This window comes from Canis lupus, chromosome 10, assembly GCF_048164855.1.
Source record: "Canis lupus baileyi chromosome 10, mCanLup2.hap1, whole genome shotgun sequence".
Taxonomy (NCBI): Eukaryota; Metazoa; Chordata; class Mammalia; order Carnivora; family Canidae; genus Canis; species Canis lupus.
Genome location: NC_132847.1, coordinates 54,373,060 through 54,395,072, shown reverse-complemented (window position 1 = coordinate 54,395,072; position 22,013 = coordinate 54,373,060). Strand labels below are relative to the sequence as shown.

The following is a 22,013-nucleotide window of genomic DNA, read 5'->3' as shown; positions in this document are numbered from 1 at the left end:
TGATTTTTTATAAAAAAAAATTTAGTCAGTCTTGGCTATTCTGATGAGAAACAACCTCCATGGTGGACTATATTATTGTTCCAAATACTCATGGTGCCTCCCCCAGCTCCATCCTTGCTGGCTCCCCCTACACCACCCCCCAAACCCACAAAGGATTATACCTCCCTACCTTTTGAACTCATGAGTGGCCATGTGACTTGCTTGGGACAGTAAGATGTAAGCAGAAATAAGAGAGTCACTTCTAAGCAGAGACCTAAGGGACAGCTGTGGTTCTGTCTCTTCCCCTCATCCTTTTGTTGTTGTTTTGCTTTTTGGCTTAAACAACAGATACTTATTTTCTCAAAGATCTGAAGGCTGGGGCAGCCCTGGTGGCGCAGCAGTTTGGTGCCGCCTGCGGCCTGGGGTGTGATCCTGGAGACCCGGGATCAAGTCCCACATTGGGCTCCCTGCATGGAGCCTGCTTCTCCCTCTCCCTGTGTCTCTGCCTCTTTCTCTGTGTGTCTATGAATAAATAAATAAAATCTTAAAAAAAAAAAAGATCTGAAGGCTGGAAGTCCAAGATCAGGATGTCAGCAGGGTCGGTTTCCTCTGAGGCCTCTCTCCTTAACTTGCAGATGGCTACTATCTTGATTTGTCCTCATGTGGTCTTTCCTCTGTGCACACACATATCTCCGGTACAATGTTCCTGGTGCCACCATGCCAGGCTTGGGGGTATGCTCTTCACCTGATTTTGTATATAGGGCTGACTGAAGATGGTGATTTCAGCGAAGTCTCCAGAGTTAAGTATGTCCACTATCAGCGGGACCTGGCTCATCCTCTCCATTTTCAGAATTATGACTTGGTCTGGGCTGAAGATCAAGTCAGCCAGCCATGCCTTCAGAAAATGCACCAATGGGTCTCCTAGTTCCTGCACAGGAATGCAGCACAGCTGGATGTGAATCCATGATGTGGTGGAAGTGGTGACCTCAGCAGCCTATCCGGGATCTGGGCAGGGGTCCATCGTCAGCCTGGGCCTTAGCGCCACCTGTGCTGTCGACCATGCTAGGACCGGCAGCCCAAGAGCAAGCTCCGAGTAGCTCCCCCAGAACTCCAGGCTCTTTCCTCCCACTTTGTGAGGACACTGGAATGGGTCCTGGAGTAAAGATGGTATAAAGCAGAAGTGCAGCTGACCCACAGTAAACATGTGATGGAAGTAAAATGAGAGCCTCTGTTGTTGTCAGCCATGGAGGTTTGGGGCCTCAGCCTCAGCTGATGGATAGAACTTCCCAGGCTCTAATCAATAGGCCCTCTGTCTCCAGAGCCCACAGTTCTCTCTGCCTCAGGATGTACCCTGGAGCTGCAACATTGGGTCCATGGCAGGGAAGTAGGACTGCGTAGTCTGTTCCTCGGTCTTGGAGGGCCTAAAGCTGGGAAGCTCTGTACTTGACTTCTTGCCACAGTATGCCCTCTGGTCATGCCTCATTCTCATCTGAGCAGCTCTGTTCCAGCTGTCCTGCTTTCCCAGGGCCCTTGGCTTGGAATAATAAAACTCCTATCATTTCTTCTTCCAGAGCAAAGGACATAGCTTACCCAAAAGTTATCAGTGGGTTTCATTTTAAATGTCCATACTGCTTGGAAGTACACATAGTCATATAAAATTATTTTTATTAAAATAGAAAAGCTTTCCAGTATATTGCATTGAAGACATTTATATAGAAAAAGCAATTGCAAAAAATATGCTACATCAGCACTGAGATATTCCGAAAGCTTTAAGTGCTCACTTTTAAACAATATTTTGGTATAATGAGCATATCCCTATATATTTCAAAAGGTACATATAATACTGAAAAAAATACTTCATGTAAAATCTAAGTTTAGGTGCATACAAACAAGAAGCATTACACTGAATAGCTTATTTCAAACTGTGAAACACATTCAAAGTATTCAATTACTTAGACAACATGCAAACATTTTAATACTTAGACTGACATTTTTAAATATATAAACCATGATTCTTTATAATTCTATATCAAAAAAGAAAGACAGAACATTTATCCACACTGTGCATATCACAAAAAGCAATGTGTCTTCATGAACGGAAAGTACTGGGTTAACATACATGATTGTCATTTTACAAATATGGCTATTTACCTTCTTCATAATAAAATAGAAATATCATGTATTATTTACATGAACTACTAATTATTTCACTTTTTGGCAAGTATATAAGTAGCAGCAATTGGTTTAAAGATTGATGTTTAAAAACTCTAAGTTTGACTCGGATGAATACCGAAGAATATATATCTGGTTAATATAAAAAATGCATAATGCAATACGCTTTGATGTGATATAACTTCTTCCTTTCACAAAAGTCATACACACATACACACATTAGTAACCACGGAGCTTACTGCTTGTAATGTATCATGTGAATGCCATTTCCTTAGCTGGCTTTGCTTCACACAATAGATGGGTTCCTGAATTAAATTTCTGTAAATTAAATTTGCCTGATGATTTATATGATAATTCCAAAGATGCACTATCTTTATTTTTCACTCTAACAGCAAGCTCTGCACGGTGACCCCTAGCTTCTAGATAGAGTAGTTAATTATCTGTAAACAAACACACGCACACATCAGGAGCGCCTTAATACTTAAAAGAACTTTGAAATGAAGTTTCTGGGTATGAAGCCTATAGTAAAGTGAGGTATCTTTTCTAAAAAAGTGATCATCTCACTTATCAATGATAATGAATTTGTTTTACGGTGGGAAGGACCCATCTAAGGAGCAAAGTATAAACTATTCTGATCCATCAAAAGCAGACATCCTCTTTTCATTAGTATTTGGAAGAACATATTTTAACATTTGTAAGAACAAAACAAAAACCCTAATATTGGCAGATTAAAAAAAATACTGTGTGGTGAACAGAGGTGACAAGTGCTTTTTCTCAGCCACTATTCAACTACAAACCAGGAGTCCTGCATGTCTTTCACCATGTAGAAAAATTCAATGGAGTAACATTTTGCACTTTTCAGGGGTGGTCAGTTACGTGTCCAGACCATGTGCAAGGCAGGGCCCAGGCTGAGGAGGAGGAGGTAGGAGGGGCAGAGGGCTCTGGCCTCGATGCCAGCTGATGGCACACTACTCGAGATCTGTACCTGGGAAATGATGAGGGCAGACAGAGGGACGTGGGATGCCAGAGTGGGGCTGTCAGAGTTGATAAGAGATTCGATCTTCTCTGCTTCTTTATTGCAAGCCTCAATCTGGAAGAGGATAATCACACTTTTAAAATCTAAAACCACAGAGCCAAAAAAATAAAAAATAAAAAATAAAACCACAGAGCCTGTGAAAAGGTCAAGTCAGACAAAATCCACATATATTCCAACAGGGAGAATATGCTTTCTCTGTCCTTCTTTTCTTAACCAAAGTCATATTTTAATATAGTCTTACTTTATTACACCAATAGTAACAGCATCACTGGAAATTAAATCAGAAAAGGAATGAGGCACAGCTCCACTGCCCTTACCCCTCATCCACAGTTAGACAGACATTATTACCTTCACAGTAACAGCCGCATTAACCATAGTCCCAGTCAATGAGCTTTTGGTGCCTCCTTACTCATCCCAGAGGAAAGCAATGAGGCTTTACTGAGCTTCCCGACTGCGGCAATTTACAAACCGCTTATATTCACCCCCTTCACTTGAGCCCCCACTGTTCTGATGCTGACACCTGGACCCACAGGAGTGAGGCTCACCTCTAGAATATGAGGAAGAAAAATGGGGTACGTGAGACCAGTCCCGGTGGGCTTCTCCTCCCGTAGGAGCATAGCCCTCATGAGACAGGTATCTGCTGCATGACCTATATCAGCCACTTCCCTCCCTAGGCCTCAGCCACTTCATCTGTACCTAAGCAGATGCCTTCCATGTCTACATTCTCTGAGCTACCTCTCAGTCTCTCTGGTCTGCCACCCATTCTGCTGTCAGATGTGTGCCTGGCCTCAACCACCTGGAAAGTGATCCCCCAGTATAGTTCTGTTCTCCAGAGGCTGCCTGGATTTTCTCCCTCCTGCCCTCCTTAACTTTCCAAATGCTTCCATTTCCTCCCCACTCTTAAGTCCTCCAAACGTGAAAGTGACAAGAAGGTTGCACAAGGCATGCTGAGCCCCACCTGCAAAGCTTTTGGATAATGATCGACAGGAATGATCAGGATCACAATTTCAGATTCAATACTGAAGTATCCAAATACGTCACACTGTGGGACAGATACGTGCATGCGGATTTTCTGAAGTATTTCCAGAACTGTAATTGGCTTTTTGTTTGTTACCTGGAAAGAAAAACTTTGTTACTTGAATAAAAGAGGAATTTCTTATTACTGCCTAGGCTGCCTTGCTACCTTGTCTATTAGAACCCCTAAGTGTGGGGCCCCAAAAGGGGCCCTGCTGGCTGAATTCTAAATCTCTCGGGTCCATTCCCAAGGGCTTTTGTCTGACTGCTGAGCTTTGTAGCCAAGATAAACACTCATCAGAAGACCCCCAGCCCCTTTTAAGGGACTGTTCTGAGCTGGGAGCCACAGGGAAATAATTAAAGTCTTCCCAGAAAAACACAGGTGTTTCAATGTAAATGGGGATAATTTTCTAGGTAGTGGCAAGTGTTGGCTGGAGCCCTGTCTCCACAGAAGTGGAGCAGAAGTGACGGTACAGAAAAGGGAAAGGGCAAAGTCACCACAGGAAGGTGACAGGCTCTGGAAGCACCCCCCAGGAAGAATGGGGACTGTGAGGTGAGGGCAGGCAGCACTGAAATAATCTGGGCATCTACCAGCCTCTGGCTGCTTGGTTCTGCCTCCAGCCCTCACTCTACATACTATGCAAGCAGGGGACCTTGTCTAAGGTAGGCTCAGGTGGTGTTGTGCAGAGCAAAGTTACCAAACAGCCGAGGTGTAGAGGAAAGGAACACAGCATTGGGTGCCAGACAGCCTGAGCTCAAACCCTAGTTTTCCTACATATGAGCTATACAGGGTTGGACAAGTCACTTTTCTGTGAATTACTTTCTTCCTCTATAAATGGGACAACACATTCTACTCTGCAGGATTAAGGAGAGGTTTATCAATATGGTTTCAACAGTACCGGGCACATAAAGCAATTTACCTTAGCAATAGTATCCAGTTTTTCTTTGTCAAATAAAACTCTTAACATTCCAGCACATAATGGGCAACAAGCACCTGTATAACAGAAACCATTTTATATGTGTTCAGAATTAGAAAATGAGAATTCAAAATAGTAGCTGAAATAACCAACCCTTCATTTTGTGTGAGGTGAGTTGTAGCTGTCCTCTCTGATGACTGTACTTTTAGATATATTCCCTGACCAATCTGGATCTTATTATCTATACATTTACTCAAATCCTTCCTCCACATCCTTTATTACTTCTCAGGGGGAGGTGCGGTGGCCTAAGACAGCAGAGAGAACTGGCCTTTCAAGAGGTGTGGGGCCTGGACCCTGTCCTGTCTCAAAACCGACTGTGATCCTGTGCAAGTGCTTTCCTGGGCCTTTGATTTCCTGTCTGCAGAACAAGAGAGCAGATGTTCTAGGGATCCCATGAGTGTTTGATTCAAATTTAATTTTAAAAATTATTTTAAGCTGTTAAAAAACAATAACAAAATAGCAGAACATAGTCTCCAGGAGGAAAGAGGCTTTTTTTTTCTCACTGCTGTGCCCCCATGCCTAGAAGAGTCTCTAGCATACGGCTGAAGCTCGAGAAACATTTGATGAATCCAGGGATGGAGGAATGAACTTGTTAGACTCCAGATTAACCTGTTGTGTGCAGGATAAAGTCTTTTCTGTTACCTCTGTTTAACTGAAAAGTACAGCACTATGAAGCAAGTAGCCTAAGAAAACTTACTACTTACAACAGTCTATGAAATAAGACTTTTTTGATTATATGCAACTAGATGCTAAGGCCAATCTAAGACCACTATCTTATGTTTCTCTGAATTTCAAATGTTTGTGTTCATCAAAAGTATTTCAATTATTCATTCTTTAATTACTTATTCTTTATTCATTAACTACTAGTTCTTTGTTCATTAACTTTATAATGAATAAACTTTTTGCATTTGAATGAAATAGTACCTTATCTGTTTATATATTGGTGTTTGCTGGGAATTGGCCTGAAAAAAGTTTGCCATATATTGTTTGTATTTATTTATGTCTATTTATTTTTAAGTAATCTCTACACCCAACATGGGGCTCAGACTCACAAACCTGAGATCAAGAGTTACATGCTCTTTTGACTGAGCCAGCCATGCACCCTTGCTATTTGTTTTAAATCCAATGGATAAGATGATGTCTAAGGTAAACTACAGCATTTTAAAGTAGACCCAAAGCAATACATCTAATCAGCATCAGGTAAAGCTAAGACTTTTTTTTTTTTTTTTTTTTTAGGATTTTATTTATTTATTTAGAAAGAGAAAAGGAGAGCAGGGGTGGGGGAAGGGGCAGAGGGAGGAGGACAGAGAGAATCTCAAACTGGCTCTGTACTCAGCATGGAGTTCAACTCAGGGCTGGATCCCATGACCTCGTGATCATGATCATCTGAGCCGAAATCAAGAGAAGGATTGATTACCCAACGGAGCCACCCAGGTGCCCCAAGCCAAACTTTCTGAAAAACTTAAGTAAATAGGTCAACCCTCAGTTCTGAGTGACCTACTCTATGGAGGTGTATAAGCAGGTCTCCCCAGTCCCACCCTTGCCCTACTCCAAATCCTGCCACCTACCTGGTGGGATGATGGGTTTGCACTCAGTCACAGAGAGTGAAGGACACTTCACAGCAGCACACTCGGCTACAGAACCGTACTCTGAGAGGACCCCGACAGCCTGGCAGGGCCCGTAGTAATCGACTGCTACACGATCTGAGTATGCAGCACACACGCTACTATAGGTTTCCCCATTGTGCCCACAGATGGGCTCTGTGGCTCTGCAGAAGGGCTGACAACAAAGCACATTTAGCCTGTAAACCTCTATAGTACATTTTTTCTAACCAAGAGTACAGAATAGAAAGGAAAAAGACACAGGTATAAAATTCCAGGACCCTCTTAGTTAAGCTCCTAAACTTCAGGTTGGGGGTGGGGTCAATAGGGCTGTCTTGAGATGAATTGAAATGATGACTCTGAGCCTCTCTGTGACTTGGGTGCTTATTCCTTGTGAACGGATATGAGATACTGCCCCCCTTCACCCCAGACTTCTATTATTCCAGAAATACCTGTTTGAAGAAAACAAGATCAATCTTCATGAAAATTCAGAAGCCTAATCATTTCATGCTGAGTATGGGATAGGCAGAGGGAAGAGTGGAGAGATCAGTGGGGCAGAGACTCTGGCCCCATCAGGTAGGTTAGGACAAGTAAGACAAAGCTTATAGTCAGTGAGAGGGAACAAATAGGAAGAAAAGACTGGGAATTCAGGGTAGATGGTATCAGTGTACTTGGAACACCAGCTCTGAGGGAAAACAAACCTAAGAAGACAAGCTGAAGCAATTTTCCTGCTGGTGAAGACCAGGATATGAGAAGCAATCATGTCAGGTGTTGGTTGGCTACAGGCAGGGGATGCCATGCAGTGATACATGTAAAAGGTTGAGAGATAAATTGATGTAAAAAGACTAAGTCTTGGAGAAATTTTCACTTACTCTTCAGTAGTATGAGTGGGACTTCAGTGGAAAGAGTGGGAAGGGACTGTTTTCTTGGTGTTTTTAACTTGCATTCTTCCCAGGCTGTTTTCTAATGATGGCCACAGAAGGGGAAGTGAAAACGTTACTGATGCGTACTAGGGGTGTGTAACTTCGTATTCTCTTCCTAATGGTGGTCGGCAGGAAGCCACTTGATTCTTGCTTGTCCACTAGACGTACAGAGGTATAAGCACTAGCAAGAAGGCCCTCCAGAGTTAGGAGAAAAAACCAGTCTTGGGATGGCTCATTTTAGTTCTTTAGATTTGATAGAATTCACAAAGACTCCCAAGTGGTATTACTGCTGCCTCACCCATATAAGATCAGAAACTGATTTTAGGCTCAGTGTGCTTGAGTTATGTCAGCCAAACAACTGTACCTGGCAAGGGCCTTTGTATAAGAGGCTTTGCCCCCTCTGGTACAAAGTGCAGAGATTGCTGTGCTCCATGTGGTTTGTGTCACAGACAGGATCGCGAACCTGGTCACAGGTGAGCTGTCTTGGCAAACACTCATATTGGTTACATCCAAATTTATCAAAAGTCGTCAGGCAAACTTGTGGTTTGGGTATGCATCTGAAAAACACAAGTGTGACACCATCAGCCAATGCTGGGAGGGGCAATGATGGGGCCAGTAAGGCACTGACAAGGTACAAAAAGTTGAGGAAAAATCAAGAGGGAAATCAGAAACAGTCCCTATCCCCAAGAACTTACGTAAGGGGGAGAGTCAAGCATGCATACAAAGTGAGCTAGTAAGTTACACACAAAATCTCTTGGGAATGAGTCATTCTGATTTGGGAGCCTGGAGGGAGCAACAGGAGGAAGCGGTGTCCTGGCTGCCACCTGGAGCATAAGGAGGACTGCATAGGCCTGCCAGGCTGACAGAGCAGCATGAGCAAAGGTGTGATGCTAGGGACAGTGCTAGAGGAAAGGGGTAGTGACCCTGAGGGCAGGAACCAAGGTCATGGGGATAAAAGTGGCATGATATGAGGCCATCAGGTGGGTTGGGGTTTGATGCTAGAGGCCTTTTAGTCAATAATAAATGAAGCATTTTCTGGGTTTCATTTTCAGCTTGGCTAATATGAGTCTGTCTTAAGAGAAGGCTTTTTAGTATGTGCTGAGAAATTCAAGCTTCTGTGTTTATGGACTGAGGACCTGCCACCGGCTGGCTGCAATTCACAGAGAGAATGCCACCCCTGTAGCTGGGTTTTCCTAGTCACATCAGGGCCTTGCTTTATTCTCAATTTCTGAACTTCTTCAGAGGGGATGGATATGATAGCTCTTCTTTAGACTTTTCTGTTCTTTCATTTCTATATTGGGCATTTATAACTTTCTGTAAGAAGACCTATTAAAATCTTTAGCTTTCACTGGGCATTTGAAATAACAGAATATACAAATATTAGGTCTATAAAATAAAAGCAGAAGAATTTAGCCACTAGCATTATTTTAATTTCAAAGGAAATTACTTCTCTTTTTAGGGATAAGCCTCCTGCTCTGAAATGACCACCACTATGGCCACCTTTTCTGACAAGATTTAAGTTAGAATGCATATGGTTATGGTTTTTTTGGAAATTGAAGACATTTGAAAAGAAATAATGGAAAAGAATATTTAGAACTTACTATCCATTAACATGGAGGGATGAAAACCAAGGATATCAGGAGACATTTGGTAATTTTTGAAGTAAAAACTATCAATTCTGAGTACAGAGAAGTAAGATCCATTGGAAAGTTGAGAATCCAAGGAGCTAAATTAAACATGATTAGGGCAGGAATTCTGTCTTGCTTATTGTATCCTAGCGTTTAGAAAGATGGCTGGTACATCAGGAGATATTTGATGAATGAATACAACTTTGTATTTTTTAAACAATTATATTTTGAACAGATAACACAAGCCCATGGTGAAACTGAAAAGATACAAAACCGTGTATAGTGGAAAATAAGTCTATCTCCTTCTCTTCCATCCCAGCCACCCTAACCCTTTCCCAGAGACAGCTACTATTATTAATTTCTTGTTTAGTCTTCCAGAGATCCTTTATGTAAGTATAAACATTTATATATGCTGAGTCAAGAGTATGTCCATTCAAAATTTTGATAGGCTTGGCCAAGTTGCCTTCCATAGAGAATGTACCAACCCTCCCTTCCCCCCCTTGGGTGGGAGTGGAAGTGCCTGTTTCCTTACATTATGTTGTCAGTTTTTTTATCTTTGTCAATCTGGTAGATGGAAAATGATGTATAATTGTAGTTTTAATTTAATTTTCATTTTTCTTAATATGAGATAGGTGAAGCATTGTGGTACACTGGCTGGATGTTCACCAAATTCATTTAATTTTCTTCCTGGGCACATATCTAGATTATATTTCCCAGGTTTCCTGGCAGTAGTTGTGGCCAAATTATTGAGTTCTACGTAGGGGAATATGGCTGGAAGTAGAGGTGAATGAATGTCAGTTTTATTTATTTTTCTTAAAAATTTATTATTTTTAAATTTTATTTATTTTAAAAAAGATTTTATTTATTTATTCATGAGAGACACAGAGAAAGAGAGGCAGAGACATAGGCAGAGGGAGAAGCAGACGCCCTGCAGAGAGCCTGACATGGGACTCGATCCTGGAACTCCAGGGTCACACCCTGAGTCGAAGGCAGACACTCAACTGCTGAGCCACTGAGGTGCCCCTTTCTTAAAAATTTATATATTTATTCATGAGAGACAGAGAGAGAGAGGGAGGTAGAGACAGAGGGAGAAGCAGGCTCCCACAGAGCAGGGAACCCAATTCAGGACTCGATCCCAGCACCCTGGGATCATGACCTGAGGCGAAGGCAGACGCTTAACTGACTGAGCCACTGAGGCACCCTGAATGTCACTTTTAAATCTGGCCTATAAAAACTTCTCAAGAGCAACCTTCTTCATCTTCCTTCTCTTATCAGCTGGCCAGATGGAAAAGGTATGGAGGACTATGAGTCTGCAGAAGCTGGGAGTCAAGAGACGGAGAGATCTTAAGTTTCTGAATCACTATGTGGAAAACCACCTGCTGAACACACAAATGGATTATATTTGAACTTCTATTATATTAAGGTACTGATATTTTTGTGTTTGTATATACTAGTTAGAGTTACTCTAACTAATAAAAGCTTCTTTTTAAATGTTTAAAAACTATTTGTGCTTTTCTACGTCTATATCTTTGGTTCATTTTTCTATTAGGTTTTTTATTTTTGCCCATTTTTAAGTTAGGCTGCTGATCTTTTTCATGTTGATTTGTAGGGACTCTTTATATTGTAAGGACATCAGCCCTCTCTCTGTGATATTCTTTCTAGTTTGTCATTTGTTATCATGCAGAAAGTTTTCATTTTCATGTAGCTGTGATTTTCAATCTTTTCTTTTTATATTGGTTTTATATTATTTTCAATCTTTTCTTTTTATATTGGTTTTATATTATACCCAGCAAGACCTTTCCACTTTAAGATTTTATTGTTATAAGAGTGAAACAACCTTGTTCAGAAGGGTTAGCTAATAGAGAAAACAAATGAACAAATACCAAAACAACCCTCAAGTTACCTTTCAACACACTGTATTACCCTATCAGCTTATTTCTTATTCCCAGTATGCTGTCTTCTTTCCATAGGAAATTTTTGGGCTTTTTTCAAGGTATAAACTTTGCCAGATGGGTGATCAGTTCTCTTTGCCATTTCTTTTAATGTGTGACAATCTTCCCCTTGCTTTGTACTGCATCAGGGTTTTCAGGATGGAGAACCAATTGCTTTTTTTCTACAACATCCTTCACAAGGAGAGGATGTATCCTGTTCAGGTCTCCGAGAAGGCTAGTAAAACTTCTGTTCTAGAACCCTAAATGAATCTGCAGGACTCCTGCCCTATGGCTCCTTCATTAAGTCTAGGTCAACTGTACTTTCAGTTCATGAGGAAACTGCAGAGAAAGAAGCCCCTAAACAAATAACTTCACATAAAACTGAAGTTGCATTTCCAGAGATTTCTCATGTCCAGTCCCTAAAATAGAGATAGATAAGTAGAAGAAAATATCCATTACTATCAGGTATAAATAGCTAATACTGAGAATACATCCATTTCTCTCATCTTATTTGCTACCATTCTGTGCCTCACACTTTCCGTTTTGGTCTTATAGAAGTGCTATAGCTCCTGGGAGATACCATGTTATTTCCTCATTTCTAGCAGCCAAGATCTTTGCTCCTGTTGTTCTTTCTACTTTCACCAACACCACCTTTCCTCCACTGTCAATCTTGCTAGCAATTTCCTCCTCATTTTTTAGTTGAGTATTACATCCTCTAGAGGCTTTCCTAGAACTCCCCCAGGCTGCATCAACTCCACTCTGGGCCCCCAATCATAGATAGTATGTTACCAAACAGCTTTACATGGCTCTTTCTCTGTAGACTCCAAACTCTTTAGGGCAGAGGTCTTCTTAACTCATCTTTGTATTTCACTGGGTTGTATATAATAGATGCTTAGTAAGTGCTGATCTCCAGTTGAAAAGATAAGGAGCTATTGGGGAAGATTGTGGTAGAGTAGGAGGACCCTAGGTTCACCTCATCCCACAAATATATTAGTTAACTATCAAACCATCCTAAATACTCTAGAAATCAATCTGAAGACTAGCAGAACAAACTCCACAACTAAAGGTAGAGAAGATGGTAGGAAGTCCAGAGACATGGCTTGGGAGAGAAATGGATTGTGGCCCCTTGTGGTGGGGAGGCAGCCACAGTTGTGGAGAAAGGTGAGAGACAAACTAGTACACAGGGGAGTGCATGGAGGAAACAAATCCCCAGAGCAATTGAATTGGAAGGCAAGAGGGACCGAATTTTGTGAGTTCTTCCACTAGTGAGGCTTAAAGCCTGGAATTTTATTTTATTTTATTTTTTATTTTTTTTAGATATTTATTTATTTATTTATTTATTTATTTATTTATTTATTTATTCATAGAGACACAGAGAGAGAGAGAGGCAGAGACACAGGCAGAGGGAGAAGCAGGCACCATGCAGAGAGCCTGACGTGGGACTCGATCCAGGGTCTCCAGGATCACGCCCTGGGCTGCAGGCGGCGCCAAACCGCTGCACCACTGGGGCTGCCCAAAGTCTGGAATTTTATTTATTTATTTATTTATTTATTTATTTATTTATTTATTTATTATTATTTTTTTAATTTTTATTTATTTATGATAGTCACACAGAGAGAGAGAGAGAGAGGCAAAGACACAGGCAGAGGGAGAAGCAGGCTCCATGCACCGGGAGCCCGACGTGGGATTCGATCCCGGGTCTCCAGGATCGCGCCCTGGGCCAAAGGCAGGCGCCAAACCGCTGCGCCACCCAGGGATCCCCAAAGTCTGGAATTTTAAAGGTCAACGTGCTTGGCTCTGGGAGAGCTCAGAGGACATTGAAGTTGTTCTTGAAGAAAAGGCAGGGAAAATAGCTTGCAGACATATTGTGGAAACAGCAATCTGAAGAGTACCTGGGCACACAGTAGGGAGGTTATTCATTCATCTCAGTATGTGTCACAGAGAGATAGCATTCACACAGAGATCCCTCCAGGGAAAAAAGGAGCTGGCAGGTGCCATGTTTCTGCCCTGCCTCGCATAAGTATAGGGTCAGCTTTGGGAACCAGTGTAGCACCAATATTTGCTACTTGCTTACACCAAGTCCCACCCCATCATGTTTCAGTAGAACTGCCCCCTTACAGTCACACTTGCCTGAGTCCCAGTGTGGCAGGTCCCCTCCCCCACAAGACTAGTTCAAACCCCTGCTCACACTGCATCTCCCCATGTGGGAGTTTTGCACAGCCTTGGTTCTAGTAGCAGTAGCAACAGGTCTCATTTCACAAACAGACCAGAGCATACCAAGTTAAAACGCCCCATATTCAGGCCAGGACCAAACACTGCTCACAACAGGCAAGGGTCCTCTGCAGATGACTGGCCTGAAGGATAAAGTGGCCAGGATATAACAGCAGAACACATGTAGCACACATTAGAGACATTCTCAGAAGCACCAGGCCCTGGGGAATAGGGTATACACTATGCTGCAGGGCACTACAGGACTTGTTCATAAAGCCATTACTCTCAAGAAGAGGAGATGTAGTTGACTTTCCTAATACACAATAACTTAGACAAAATGAGAAGACAGAGAAATCTGTCCCAAATGAAAGAACAGGACAAGGCCATGGCAGGAGATCTAAGCAAAACAGATATAAGTAACATGCTAATGAAGACTTTAAAGCAATGATCATATGGATACTAATTGAACTTGAGAAAATAGTGGAGGACATCAGTGAGACCCTTAACATGGAGATAAGGAATAACATGGCCCAGATAAAGGGCTCAGTAAACTAAATGAAGAACCCACTTGATGGAATGAACAGCAGGCTGGAAGAAGCAGAGGAATGAATTAAATACCTAGAAGACAGAGTAATGGAAAGTAATCAACCTAAACAAAAGAGAGAAAAAAAGAATTATGAAAATGAGAACAGACTTAGGGAACTCAGTGACTCCATCAAACTTAATAACATTCATATTATAGGAGTCCCAGAAGAAGAGAGAAAAAGGAGTCAGAGAATTTATTCAAAGGAATAATAGCTGAAAATTTCTCTAATCTGGGGAGGGAAACAGATACCCAGATCCAGGACGCACAGAGAACTCACAACAAAATCAATAAAAGCAGATCCACACCAAGACATAGTATAATTAAAATGGCAAAACAGGGATCCCTGGGTGGCGCAGCAGTTTAGCACCTGCCTTTGGCCCAGGGCGTGATCCTGGAGACCTGGGATCGAATCCCACGTCGGGCTCCAGGTGCATGGTGCCTGCTTCTCCCTCTGCCTATGTCTCTGCCTCTCTCTCTCTATCTCTCTCTCTGTGTGACTATCATAAATTTAAAAAAAAGGCAAAACAGTGATAAAAAAATATTAAAAGCTACAAGACAAAAGAAGACTGTTACATACAAAGGAAACCTTATAAGGCTATCAGTGGATTTTTCAGTAGAAACTTTCTAAGCCAGAAAGGAATGGCATGATATATGCAAAGTGCCAAATGGGAAAAATCGGCAACCAAGAATACTCTATCCAGCAGGGCTATCATTCAGAATAGAAGGAGAGGTAAAGAGTTTCCCAAATAAACAAAATCTAAAGGAGTTCATGACCACTACACCAGCCCTGCAAGAAATATTAAATGGTATTCTTTGAGTATAAAGACCAAAAATGATAGTATAAATTTTTTTTTGAGATTTTATTTATTTATTCATGAGAGACACAGAGAAAGAGAGGCAGAGACACAGGCAGAAGGAGAAGCAGGCTCCCTGCAAGGAGGCCGATGTGGGACTCGATCTTAGATCCTGGGATCATGCCCTGAGCCAAAGGCAGATCCTCAACCACTGAGCCACGCAGGCATCCCCAAAAATGACAGTGTAAAGGTAGGAAACACAAAAGCAGTAAAAATGAGTATTTCTGTAAAAAAAAAAATCAGTAAAAAAAAAAAACTCACAAAACAAAATGATGTAAAATATGACACCATATACCTAAAATGTGGGGAGGAGAGGAATAAAGAATGAGTTCAAACTTAAATGACCATCAACTTAATATAGGCTGCTATATGCAGATGATGTCATATACAAACCTAATGGTAACCACAATTCAAAAACCACTAATAAATATGCAAATAATAAAGAGAAAGGAATCCAAATACATCATTAAAGAAAACCAGCAAACCACACAAGAGAGAAAGACAAGAAAGGATAGGGGAAATCTTCAGAAAGTACCATAAAACAAGCAATAAAATGGCAATAATTATATGTCTATCGATAATTACTTTGGATGTAAATGAACTAAATGCTCCAATTAAAAGACCTAGGCTGATAGAATGGATAAAAAAAATAGGACTCATCTATATACTGCCTACAAGAGACTCATTTTAGACCTAAAGACACCTGCAGATTCAAAGTGAGGGGATAGAGAAACATTTATCATGCAAATGTAGTCAAAAGAAAGCCGGAGTAACAATACTTATATTGGACAAAATAGACTTTAAAGCAAAGACTGTAATAAGAGACAAAGAAGGACACTATATAATCATAAAGGGTAAATCCAACAAGAAGATATAACAATTATAAATATTTATGCACCCAACTTGGGAGCACCCAAATACATATAATAGTTAATAACAAACATATAGGAACTAATTGACAATAATACAAAGTAAAGACTTTAACAACCCACTTATATCAATGGACAGATCAGCTAAACAGAAAATCAACAAGGGAACAGTGGCTTTGATGACATACTTTACTAGATGAATTTAACAAATATATTGAGAATGTTCCATCAAAAAATAGTAGCCTACATTCTTTTCAAGTGCAGATGGAACAGTCTCCAGAATAGGTCACGTATTAGGTAGGCCACAAAGCAAGCTTCAACAAATTTAAAAAGACTGAAGTCATACCATACATCTCTTCTGACCCAGTGCTATGAAAACTAGAAGTCAACCACAAGAAAAAATCTGGAAAGATCACAAATGCATGGAAGTTAAATAACATGGTACTAAACAATGAATGGGTCAATCAGGAAATAAAGAAAAAATTAAAAAGTACATGAAAACAAATGAAAATGAAAACACAGTAGTCTAAAAACTTTGGGATGCAGCGAAAGCAGTTCTAAGAGTGAAGTTTATAGCATTACAGGCCTACCTCAAGAAGCATGAATAATCTCAAATAAACAGCCTAATCTTTTTTTTTAAATTTTCTTTATTTATTCACGAGACGCAGAGAAAGAGAGAGAGAGAGAGAGAGAGGCAGAGACACAGGCAGAGGGAGAAGCAGGCTCCACGCAGGGAGCCTGATGTGGGACTCGATCCCAGGACTCCAGGACCACGCCCTGGGCCGAAGGCAGGCTCTAAACCACTGAGCCACCCAGGGATCTCCTAAACAGCCTAATCTTATACCTAAAGGAGCTAGAAAAAGAAGAAACAAAACCTAAATCAGCAGAAGGAAGGAAATAATAAGGATTAGAGCAGAAACAAATTATATAGAAACTAAAAAAACCCCAAACTAAAAACCAATAGATCAATGAAACCAGGAGCTAGAAAAAAAAAAATTCTATAAAATTGATAAACCTCTAACTAGATTTATCAAGAAAAAAGGGAAAGGACCCAAATAAATAAAATCACAAATGAGAGAGGAGAAATAACAATAAACATCACAGAAATACAAATAATTATAAGAGAATATTATAAAAAATCATATGCCAACAGATTGGACAACCTAGAAGAAATGGATAAATTCCTAGAAATATACAGCAAAACTGAAATAGGAAGAGATAGAAAATTTGAACAGACTGCTCATCAGCAAAGAAACTGAATTAGTATCTTAAAAACTCCTAACAAACAAAAGTCCATGGCCAGATGGCTTCATAGGCAAATTCTGCCAAACATTTTAAAAGAGGAGTTAATACCTATTCTTCTCAAACTATCCCAAAAAAATAGAAAAGGAAGGAAAACTTCCAAATTCATTCTATGAGGCCAGCTACCCTGATACCAAAACCAGATAAAGACACCACAAAAAGAGAACTACAGGTCAGTGTCGGTGATGAACACAGACACAAAAATCCTCAACAAAATACTAGCAAACCAAATCTAACAACACACTAAAAAAAATCATACACCATGATTAAGTGGGATTTATTCCTGAGTTGTAAGAGTGGTTCAATATTTGCAAATCAATCGTGATACATCATATCATTAAGAGAAAGGATAAGAACCATATGATCATTTCAATAGATGCAGAAAAAGCATTTGACAAAGTACAACATCCATTCATGATAAAAACCCTCAACAGAGTAAGTTTAGAGGGAACATACCTCAACATAGTACTGGCCATATATGAAAAACTCACAGCTAACATCATCCTCCATGGAGAAAAACGGAGCCTTTCCCCTAAGGTCAGGAATAAGACAAGGATGACCACTCTAATCACTTTTATTCAACACAATACTGGAAGTCTTAGCTACAGCAGACAACAAAAAGAAATAAAAGGCATCCAAATCAGTAAGGAAGAAGTAAAATTTTCATTATTTGCAGATGACATGATACTATATGTAGAAGACCAGAAAGACTCCACCAACAATTCAGTAAAGTCACAGGATATAAAATCAATTTACAGAAATCTGTCGCATTTCTATATACCAACAAAAAAGTAGCAGAAAGAGAATTAAGAAAGCAATCCCATTTACAGTTGCACCAAAAAATAATAAGATGCTTAAGAATAAACCTAACCAAAGAGGTGAAAGACCTATACACTGAAAACTAGAAAATAATGATGAAACAAATGGAAGATTACACAAAGAAATGGAAAGACATTCCATGCTCATGGATTGGAAGAACAAATACTGTTAAAATGTCTATATTAACCAAAGCAATAAACATATTTATTTTTTTTAAAGACTTTATTTATTTATTCATAGAGACACAGAGAGAGAGAGAGAGGCAGAGACACAGGCAGAGGGAGAAGCAGGCACCATGCAGAGAGCCTGATGTGGGACTCAATCCAGGGTCTCCAGGATCATGCCCTGGGCTGCAGGCGGTGCTAAACCGCTGTGCTACCGGGGCTGCCCGCAATCAACATATTTAATGTAATCCCTATTTTTCACAGAACTAGAACAAACAATCCCAAAATGTTTATGGAACCACAAAAGACCCTGAATAGCCAAAACAATCTTGAAAAAGCAAAGCAGAGCTGGAGGCATCACAATTCTGGACTTCAAGTTATATTACAAAGCTGTAGTAATCAAAACAGTATAGTACTGGCACAAAAATAGACACATAGATCAATGAATAGAAAATCTAGAAATAAACCCATAATTATATGGTCAATTAATCTCTGACGGCACAGGAAAGAATATCCAATGGGAAAAAGTCTCTTCAATAAATGGTGGGGAAAACTGGACAGCAACATGCAAGAGAAAGAAATTGGACCACTTTTTTAATACCATACACACCAAAAAATTAAAAATGGAATAAAGGCCTAAATGTGAGACTGAAATCACAAAAATCCTAGAAGAGAACATTGGCAGTAATTTCTCTGACATTGGCTGTAGCAACTTTTTTCTAGAAAGGTCCCCTGAGGCAAGGGAAATAAAAGCAAAAGCAAACTATTTGGACTACATCAAAATAAAAAGTTTCTGTACAACAAAGGAAACAATCAACAAAACTAAAAGGCAACCTACAGAATGGGAAAAGATATTTGCAAATGACATATCTGATAAAAGGTTAGTATCCAAAATATATAAAAAACTTATAAAACTCAACACTCAAAAAACAAATAATCCAGTTAAAAAATAGTCAGAAGACAAGAACAGGCATTTCTCCAAATAAGACATATAGATGGCCGATATACACATGAAAAGATGCTCATCACTCATCATCAGGGAAATGCAAATCAAAACTACAATGAGATATCACCTCAGACCTGTCAGAATGGCTAAAATCAACATCACAAGAAACAACTAGTGTTGGCGAGGATATGGAGGAAAAAGAACTCTCTTGCACTATTGGTAGGAATGCAAACTGGTGCAGCCACTATGGAAAACAGTATGGAGGTTCCTCAAAAAATTAAAAATAGAACTACCCTATGATCTAGTAATCTCACTACTGGGTATTTACCCCCCAAAAAATAAAAACAGTAATTCAAAGGCATACATGCACCTCTATGTTTATAGCAACATTATTTATAATAGCCAAGATATGGACGCAGCCCAGTATCCATCGATCGATGAATGAATGGATAAAGATGAGGTGTGTGTATGTATGTGTGTGTGTGTGTGTGTGTGTGTGTGTGTGTGTGTACAACACAAGGGTATATTATTCAGCCATAAAACAGAATAAAATCTTGGCATCTGCAACAACATAGATAGAACTAAAGAGTATAATGCTAAGGGAAGTAAATTGGAGAAAGACATAGAAGATTTCACTCAGATATGGAATTTAAGAAACAAACACAGGGCAAAAAAGAGAAAGAGAGAGAGAGAAACTAAGAAATAGACTCTTAACTACAGAGAACAAACTGATGGTTATAAGAGGAGAGGTGAGTGGGGGGATGGGCGAAATAGGTGATGAGTACCAGATGATTAAAATAAACAAAGAAAAAATAAAAGGAGCCATTTAATTTACCTTTGGTTTTTTGGGCAGGGATTAGGATTACATGGATCCTTTGAGATGCATGATCCAAATTCAAACTGATGGTCTTGGAGGCCAACACAGCGAGCAATGCAGGCACTGGGGTAAGTGCGTCCATTCTGCCCACACACAGGGACAAACTGATCTGCACAGTTACAGGGCAGACCTGTGGAGAGGACATAGACTCAGTGATGGGTACCTGTACATTCCCTGCCCATATTTCCTAATTAACATGGAGATATAAAGTTAAAATAGAATTGTGAATTAAATCAGGAAAAAGCATTCCTCCAGTCTCTGACAGTGTTTTTAAAGGTGGTAAGGCTCTGAAAAACCATTTGTTTGCAAAATGGCTTTCCTTTGTTCCATTTATTGCTTGCTAATTGAGGGGTTTCCAAACCTTGATCCCTGGGGTAGAGACCCACATAAACAAAGCTGAATATATATCCTGCTAGCCCTTTCTGGCCTGCCAGGTCTCTGTGGAGAGGTCTGCTGTTAATCTAATATTTCTCCCCATATAAGTTAGGGGATGTCTTGTCTCTTGCTGCTTTAAGGATTTTCTTTTTATCTTTGGAATTTGCAAGTTTTACTATTAAATGTTGAGGTGTTGAACGGTTTTTATTGATTTTGGGGGGGACCTCTCTATCTCCTAGATCTGAATGCCTGTTTCTCTCCCCAAATTAGGGAAGTTCTCAGCTATGATTTGTTCAAATATGTGCTTCAGCAGCACATATACTAAGATTTGTTCAAATATGCTTTCTGGCCCTCTGGCCCTCTTGGCGCCCTCTGAAACACCAATTATATGTAGGTTTTTCCTTCTGAGGCTGTCACTTATTTCCCTTAACCTTTCCTCATGGCCTTTTAATTATTTTTCTCTTTTTCCCTCAGCTTCCTTCCTTGCCATCAACTTGTCTTCTATGTCACTCACTCGTTCTTCTACCTCATTAACCCTCGTCATTAGGACCTCCAGTTTGGATTGCATCTCATTTAATTGATTTTTAATTTCGGCCTGATTAGATCTAAATTCTGCAGTCATGAAGTCTCTTGATTCCTTTATGCTTTTTTCCAGAGCCACCAGTAGCTTTATAATTGTGCTTCTGAATTGGCTTTCTGACATCGAATTGTAATCTAAATTCTGTAACTCTGTGGCAGAGAGTACTGTTTCTGATTCTTTCTTTTGTGGTGAGTTCTTCTTTCTAGTCATTTTGCTCCATGAAGAGTGGCTGTATGAGCGGGCTGCATCAAGAATATCAACCACAACCTAAATAAATTTCACCCTAGATGATTCTGCTGAGGTCAGAGACCAAAAATTGAAAACAAAGATCAGAACGAAATAAAACAAAAGGACCACTAAAGTGAAAAACAAACTTTAAAACAAAGTAGTAAAAAATAAAAGGCCAGGAATCCTAAAGAAGAAGAGAAAAAAAGAAAAAAGGAAAAAAAAGGAGAAGAGAAAAACAGTGGGGGGACTGGGAGATGGTGGTGGTGAAGTTAGAGTGGAGGGAGAATGTAGTCCACCTGAGGGGTTCTAGAGGGTGATCCTCTTGTTTCTGAGTATATTAAGTTCTATATATTAGAAGATGCTCAGTCCCAAATTTATATAAACCAGAAATACTTGTAGAGGGCTCCAACGTTGACCACCAAAACATAAATGAAATAAAAAAGGAGGGCAGAATGGGAATGAGGCATCTCACAGAACGAACCAGCATGGTATAGCATTTGGTTTTGGGTGCATAGTGGTCATGTTTTAGAAGGTATAAACTTCAGCCATTGTAGAACAAAATGAGGCAGAGAAAACAAAAAACACAAAACAAAAAAACCCATATCTTGTATATCTCCCAAAATTGAGTATATTGAAGGGAATCTAGAAGTGGAAAATATATCTAGGACCTGTAATTGTAGAAATATGAAAGTAAAAAAGCAAGAATCTTAAAAATGAAGAGGTGGTAAAATATTATAGTTAGGGTGGGAAAAGAGCAAAAAAATTGTAAACAAAGCTAAAGGTACTAAAAGTAAAGAATGCTCCTCCCATTCTAGTGTATAAATCTAGTTAGACATCTGAAGTCTGGCTTAGGGGATTTCTGGAATGGTATTAAAGGGTAATACCAAAAGAACAAGAAGGTACTTGGGAAATTATTGTAATTTTGAGACTTAAAAATGTTT

General features: G+C 40.0%; 1 protein-coding gene across 4 annotated transcripts in view; it reads right to left on the bottom strand.

The window, feature by feature from the left end:
- The window catches only part of RECK (reversion inducing cysteine rich protein with kazal motifs), an 88,419-nt gene that overhangs the window by 10,264 nt on the left and 56,142 nt on the right, over positions 1-22,013 (bottom strand). Inside the window, exons 16-22 of one of the 4 annotated variants that reach the window (XM_072841925.1) lie at positions 19,848-20,019; positions 8,067-8,259; positions 6,747-6,957; positions 5,122-5,195; positions 4,146-4,301; positions 3,137-3,241; positions 1,250-1,513 (exon numbers count right to left, since the gene is read on the bottom strand). In XM_072841925.1, coding sequence (XP_072698026.1) covers positions 1,319-1,513; positions 3,137-3,241; positions 4,146-4,301; positions 5,122-5,195; positions 6,747-6,957; positions 8,067-8,259; positions 19,848-20,019 — 1,106 coding nt within the window. In that variant the 3' untranslated portion in view covers positions 1,250-1,318. Of the gene's footprint in view, positions 1-1,249; positions 1,514-1,627; positions 3,242-4,145; positions 4,302-5,121; positions 5,196-6,746; positions 6,958-8,066; positions 8,260-19,847; positions 20,020-22,013 lie in introns of those variants that run through there. The other 3 variants (XM_072841928.1, XM_072841927.1, XM_072841926.1) reach the window with 3 other exon arrangements.